The following is a 7,140-nucleotide window of genomic DNA, read 5'->3' on the forward strand; positions in this document are numbered from 1 at the left end:
CTGGCTCTATTAAAAAGTTATTTGAGAATTTATCCTCAACTCCCTCCCTTCTCTAATACCAAAATAATAAAGTACAGATATAATTATAGTGTTCCTGAGCAGCTAACAAACAATTTATTCAGAGAAATAACTTCCTTACCAGTATAATTCATCTTGTTTTTTTTCAGTTTAAGAGTTTAAGTTGTGTTTTTTTCCTCCAAGTGATCAGCAATGAGTATTCTCTTCATTTGAGGGCTGTCTTGAAAGATGATTGCCAGAATTTCATAAGAATTTCATAAGTATTGACAATAATGGCATATTGAATCTGATTCTCCTTGTGTAAGACAGCAGCCTCACTTCTTTCAGATTGTTTCAGGTTCCAAGAGAGTCTATCCTCGAAGTTAGCATTCTCTACAAAACTGAAATAGGTACAACTTCTCACAGATTCACCTCTCTTCTAGGATGGCCTCTCGTCCAGGTTTGGGTCTCACAGCCTTCCATGCCAGACCTGGCAGTGTCCTACCCAACACTACTCTGTATCTACAATTTAATTGTAACTTTTAAAGACTGAGTTTTTCAAGACTCGAAACAAATGGTGAAATTTTTCCTATAGTGACAGGTGACTGGAGAAATATTTTGGGACAGGTACTTCCAAAGAATTATAAAATGGCAGTATTTATAGAGATCTTAAATATAATAACTAGTTTGACTTCAGTTTGCTCATAGGTCCTCAAATTATAAGCTGCTACTCACTCTACCTTCTCTTCAGGCCAACATTACCTCCTCAAAACAACCCAGAACCTTCTTTTTGAGGAAGATTAGCCCTGAGCTAACAGCTGTGCCCATCTTCCTCTGCTTTATATGTGGGATGCTGCCACAGCATGGCTTGGTAAGCCGTGCGTAATGTAAGACCACGCCAGGATCTGAACCGGTAAACCTGGCCCGTGAAGCAGAGTGTGTGAACTTAACCACAAGGCCACCAGGCCAGCCCCTCACAAACTTTTTGACGGTTGTGCCTGAGTAGAGATTGAGAGGGTTCCAGAAAATCCATAAATATTTTTTCCTAGTAATTCCAGAAAAATTTATTCTTGCTCAGTTAGTCTCCCTAGGGTAGGCCTGACTACCCACGCAGACTTTTAGACCGCATCCCAGGCATCTCTCTATCTTTAGTATAAATATTTTCCAATGGGAATTAGTTTCAACTTTTGATCTCTGCAGTATTATTTAGTACAGAAACATACAAGGTAGGCAGAGAACCTTCTTCTTATACAGAGAAAAAATGAAGTTATTATTTCACATTTTTTGGTCAAATAATGTACCTTTGGTCATTTTTAACAAACATTGAGCAAGTGACTCCCTACTGTGTTCCAGGCACTCTTCTGGGTGCCGGGGATAAATTAGAGAGGGTTTGACAGAAGTTAAAGCTCTTGTTTTTTTCCAGACTGTGTGGAACCTCAGTCATTGGATTTTAAAAATACTTTGAAACACCCTAGTATGTATAATCTGCCAAACAGATTTCACTCTTTGAAAATCAGTAATAATTTCTAAGTAAGTAGTAGGATTAGTGAACTTTGTTTCAATGAAATGTTAATAGTGAAGTTTTAAAAATCAATTGTAAAGTATAATAAGGAAATTGAGAAAAATTACTGATAATCCTACCATCTAGAGATAACCAATTTTGGTGCAGTTTTCATATACATGATTATCCTGTACATAGGATAAAGAAGACACAAAAGCTTTGTGTCTTATTTTTCCACTTAAATCAACAACTTTTTCCTGTGTCATTACAATTCTTGTAAGCAATTTTTATGTCTACATAATAATTCATCATATGGATGTACTACAGTTTATGTAATCATTTTCTTATTGTCAGATATTTAAGCCATTTCCTTTTGAATGCTGTTATCATAAATAATACTACCTGCCTATTTTATTATTTCCTTAGGATGCATCCTACAACAAGTAATGCTAAATGAAGGGTATGATCATCTTTAAAGTAAAGAAAAAATAGTCACACTGCCCTCCAGAAAGACTGTACTAATTGACATTCCCACCAGCAGGGTTTACCTGTTTTGCTGCACCATAGCTGGCACTGATGAATATTATTTGACCATAAATTTGCTAATTTGATCATTTTTAATAGGCTATGTTTTTAATGAATTCTGAGCCACACTCATCAAAGACAGTAGATCAAGATTTTTTAAAAATCAATATAAATATGGAACAATGTAAAAATTCCAAGAGTGGTGAGTATATGATCATGTTCTTGGAATGCAAAAATTTCATACAAAATCAAAATGCAAATCCTGTGTCTTTTGGGGGAAAAGCTCAGAATGCCATTTAAAGTATGAAACTTATGAAATATTAGTTTACTAGGTGAAAAGATACAGCAGAAAAAATAAATATAGCTAATGAAAATGTACATAAAATTGCTACTGCGGTTTCAGAAAACTGTGTTAAAGATGAACGTGGTGGTTAGATTGCAAGATTTGCTTGCAATAACTGTGCATAGAGATAGTACATAGCTGCCTTGAAAAAGAACCTGTCCCTTGCGAAGCTCTCATTTTAGTTTGTGTGTGAGGACTGGCACGTCTGCCTTTTTGCAGTCTGGCTTTACTCGAGCTAAGTGTGTGAGGGCTGTCTGAATGCCAGATCTGAAGAGGCTGTGTTTCTCCCAGTTCCTTCTGCCTTCAGTTGGAGCTGGGCCCCCGTCTCTAAATCACATTCATATCATCAGTTCTGCAAAGAACTTGGATTGCTCTCCAGCTCACTAAGTCCCTCTCTTTTTTTTAACTACATAAAAGACAAGAATTGCCAAGAAGCAAATCAAGAGATATGTACTCATAATTCAAGGTAGCTTCAATGGAAACATTTTATCTTTGTTTTCCTAATACATTCTTTAAAAGGTTTTGTAGTTCAAAATTTCCCTAACTTCTTTCATGGAAAAAGAGATGGGAATCGTAGCTACCAATTGTACTATTTAACCAATGAGATTAAAAAATTAATAGCAAATGTGTTTTTTAAAGATTGTAAATTACATATAGAACTAGATAAAAGAAACTTAAATGTTCGTTGACTGACTTTATGGGATTCTGTCAACATTACTTTTTGGTCACAGGTAACTTTTGTGTTTCTCAGGCAGAAACGTTCTCCACCAGTTTCACACAACTTTGATTCAGGCCCTATATTACCAGCCTGCTTCCCAGGACGGTGTCCCCTCCCACAGCCTCAGGAAAAAGGCCGGCACGGAAGGCCCCGCCCCCCTGAAGAGGCTCCTTGTTTCTCGAGTCGCTCCCCTCTCGTGGCGCCAAGCTGTGTGGAACTCGCAGTTGCCCCGCGCACTGTCCCATCTCTGCCCCTGCTACAACCCACACGAAGAACGCCTCTGCTCTCCTCTCAGCTGGCCAGCTCCAGAGCCTGGCTCAGGCACGTCACCTCCTCCAGAAAGCCCTCGCCAACACACTGTCCCCTCTGGACACGGGGCACGCGACGGCAGGCTCCAGGGGCCGACGGCCGGCCAGGGCTCGGCCGAGTCAGCCTTTCGTCCCCGCGCGGGGGAGCCGCCTTCACGCCCAGGCCGCGCCAACGCCCCGGCCCCTGAGTTTAAAGGGCGCGCGCGGAGGGAAAGAGCCGGCTCGGCCCAATTTGTTCAGCGCACCAAGTGCGAACGAATTGGCCCGCCCCTGCACCCTACTGCAGTCGGGACACCGGGCCCGACCGGCCTTAGGACCCTAGGAGCCAGCGAACAGCCCACGCAGCTCCCCTCTCGCACCTCCCCGGCCACGCCCCAATCTTTCCTTCCCCACCCAATTGGGAGTCCGCGCTGCTCATTGGCCGCGCTCCCTGCCAATCCTGTGAACGTCGACGAATCCCACCCTAGGAAAGACAAAGATCGCTAAAAAGCTTACACCTGGCCCGGGGGGAGCGCGAGCCTAACGCCCCCAAGCTGCCGGCGGCCCGGGCTGCTGGGAGACGTGGGAGGGGCCTTATTTGCATAACGGCCGCCCCTCGCCTACCCGCGGGGACCGGGGTCCGGCCCCTCACCCAACTGGAAATCTGTTGGGCCAGGGGCGGGTCACTCCGACCCAGGCAAGCCTGGGGCGGGCGGTCCTGGGAGCCGATTGGCTCCGGGCGTTTCCAGAAGGCGGCAGGGAGGCGGCTATAAGAGCGAGGAGCCGAGTGAAGGGAGCGGGAGACGCTGATTGCGCTCGCGGCGTGTGGCGCGAAGCGACCGTTGGTTGACGCCGGGGACTTTCTCTGCCGGGTGCTCTCGCCTAACGTCGCTTGCCTGTCTTTCCGTCAGGATGTCTGCCCGCGGCCCAGCCATCGGCATCGACCTGGGCACCACCTACTCGTGCGTGGGGGTCTTCCAACATGGCAAGGTGGAGATCATCGCCAACGACCAGGGCAACCGGACCACCCCCAGCTACGTGGCCTTCACCGACACCGAGCGCCTCATCGGCGACGCCGCCAAGAACCAGGTGGCCATGAACCCCACCAACACCATCTTTGACGCCAAGAGACTGATCGGACGCAAGTTCGAGGACGCCACGGTGCAATCGGACATGAAACACTGGCCGTTCCGGGTGGTGAGCGAGGGCGGGAAGCCCAAAGTGCAGGTGGAGTACAAGGGAGAGATCAAGACCTTCTTCCCGGAGGAGATCTCCTCCATGGTCCTCACTAAGATGAAGGAGATCGCCGAAGCCTACCTGGGGGGCAAAGTGCAGAGCGCGGTCATCACCGTCCCGGCCTATTTCAACGACTCGCAGCGCCAGGCCACCAAGGACGCGGGCACCATCACCGGCCTCAACGTGCTGCGCATCATCAACGAGCCCACGGCGGCGGCCATCGCCTACGGCCTGGACAAGAAGGGCTGCACGGGCGGCGAGAAGAACGTGCTCATCTTTGACCTGGGCGGCGGCACCTTCGACGTGTCCATCCTGACCATCGAGGACGGCATCTTCGAGGTGAAGTCCACGGCCGGCGACACCCACCTGGGCGGCGAGGACTTTGACAACCGCATGGTGAGCCATCTGGCGGAGGAGTTCAAGCGCAAGCACAAGAAGGACATCGCGCCCAACAAGCGCGCGGTGCGGCGGCTGCGCACGGCCTGCGAGCGCGCTAAGCGCACCCTGAGCTCGTCCACGCAGGCGAGCATCGAGATCGACTCGCTCTACGAGGGCGTGGACTTCTACACGTCCATCACCCGCGCCCGCTTCGAGGAGCTCAACGCCGACCTGTTCCGCGGGACCCTGGAGCCGGTGGAGAAGGCGCTGCGCGACGCCAAGCTGGACAAGGGCCAGATCCAGGAGATCGTGCTGGTGGGCGGCTCTACCCGCATCCCCAAGATTCAGAAGCTGCTGCAGGATTTCTTCAATGGCAAGGAGCTGAACAAGAGCATCAACCCCGACGAGGCGGTGGCCTACGGAGCCGCGGTACAGGCAGCCATCCTCATCGGGGACAAGTCAGAGAACGTGCAGGACCTGCTGCTACTCGACGTGACCCCGTTGTCCCTGGGCATCGAGACGGCTGGCGGCGTCATGACCCCACTCATCAAGAGGAACACCACGATCCCCACCAAGCAGACGCAGACCTTCACCACTTACTCAGACAACCAGAGCAGCGTGCTGGTGCAGGTGTACGAGGGCGAACGGGCCATGACCAAGGACAATAACCTGCTGGGCAAGTTCGACCTGACCGGGATTCCCCCGGCGCCCCGCGGCGTCCCCCAGATCGAGGTCACCTTCGACATCGACGCCAACGGCATCCTCAACGTCACCGCCGCCGACAAGAGCACCGGTAAAGAAAACAAAATCACCATCACCAACGATAAGGGTCGTCTGAGCAAGGACGACATTGACCGGATGGTGCAGGAGGCGGAGCGGTACAAGTCGGAAGATGAGGCCAATCGCGACCGGGTCGCGGCCAAAAACGCCGTGGAGTCCTATACCTACAACATCAAGCAGACGGTGGAAGACGAGAAACTGAGGGGCAAGATTAGCGACCAGGACAAAAACAAGATCCTCGACAAGTGTCAGGAGGTGATCAACTGGCTCGACCGAAACCAGATGGCAGAGAAAGATGAGTATGAACACAAGCAGAAAGAGCTTGAAAGAGTGTGCAACCCCATCATCAGCAAACTTTACCAAGGCGGCCCTGGCGGCGGCGGCGGTTCTGGAGCCTCCGGGGGACCGACTATCGAGGAGGTGGACTAAGCTTGCACTCGAGTCAGCGTAAAACCTCTTTTCCTTTCTCTATTTTTTTTCTTTTGTTTTTGGTTCTTTGAAAAGTCCTTGTGCCAAGTATGAGATCTGTTGTTGGAAGTCTTTAGCCCGGTGTATGCATACGAAAGGAAAGGTGCAACAACTTAGTTTAATTATAAAAGGTTAATTCTAAAGTTTGATTTTTAAAAACATTATTCGAGGTTTCTCTTTAATGCATTTTGCGTGTTTGCTGACTTGAGCATTTTTGGTTAGCTTAGTTAGTGCATAGAGATTTATTTGAGATGGGAAACTTGAAGTTTGCTCACGTGCTCTGTGGGAGCTTGGTAACAATAAAATATATAGAAGCTTGAATTGTTTATTTTTATGTACTACTTTAAGACTAAAAATATTGCAGTAATGTTAAGGACAGGCATTCTTTTTGCAAATACATGCATAAATACAAATTTAAAGTAAAGCTGAACTTGATCTCAAAATTACTGTCTTGGAGTTTTCAATTTTCCCTCCTTACTGTTTTATCTATGTTGGTCTTTAACTAAGCAAGCTGTTGGTACCAGGTGAAATTTATCTAACCTTATCTTGTTCAATTCTCAGATGAGATTCCTGCTTTGAATTACCAGCAATTTAAGGGGAGAAGATCTGGGTAAACTTTTTTCCCTTTTTTAATACAGAAACCAGACTAGTGTCTTCCAGTGTACCCAGATTCCCAAGGCTTGGCTTAAATGTTCAAGTGAAAATCCTCCTGAATATTCCAGCAAAATACAAGCTAAACTCTGGGGTCACGTATAAAATGATTCTTTCTCTAAACAAGCAAAAGCTGGGGCAGGAGTTACCTTCTCATAATAGCCCAAGGTAGTGTGAAACAAGTTGCTTTCTGTGACATAGATGCCTGAAGCAAGAGACAGCAGGCAAACTTTAATAGTGTGACCAAATTTAGTCA

The 7,140-nt window shown here is 47.6% G+C and overlaps 1 protein-coding gene and 1 non-coding gene across 2 annotated transcripts; one reads left to right on the top strand and one right to left on the bottom strand.

The window, feature by feature from the left end:
- The first annotated feature begins 90 nt into the window (after nucleotides 1–90).
- On the top strand, nucleotides 91–6,676 carry HSPA2 (heat shock protein family A (Hsp70) member 2). Its single transcript, XM_008533236.2, has one exon. The coding sequence runs from the start codon at nucleotides 4,284–4,286 to the stop codon at nucleotides 6,192–6,194; it is 1,911 nt and encodes a 636-aa protein (XP_008531458.2). The 5' UTR covers nucleotides 91–4,283; the 3' UTR covers nucleotides 6,195–6,676.
- Nucleotides 199–267, bottom strand: LOC139079488 (small nucleolar RNA SNORD2). The gene has a single exon (XR_011533182.1). It is a non-coding gene; the product is annotated as a small nucleolar RNA SNORD2 (small nucleolar RNA).
- Nucleotides 6,677–7,140: the final 464 nt, after the last annotated feature.

This window comes from Equus przewalskii, chromosome 25, assembly GCF_037783145.1.
Source record: "Equus przewalskii isolate Varuska chromosome 25, EquPr2, whole genome shotgun sequence".
NCBI lineage: Eukaryota > Metazoa > Chordata > Mammalia > Perissodactyla > Equidae > Equus > Equus przewalskii.

Excerpts from the sequence above, each read along its gene's own strand:
- HSPA2 (XM_008533236.2), top strand. The coding sequence starts at position 4,284 with ATGTCTGCCCGCGGCCCAGCCATCGGCATCGACCTGGGCACCACCTAC.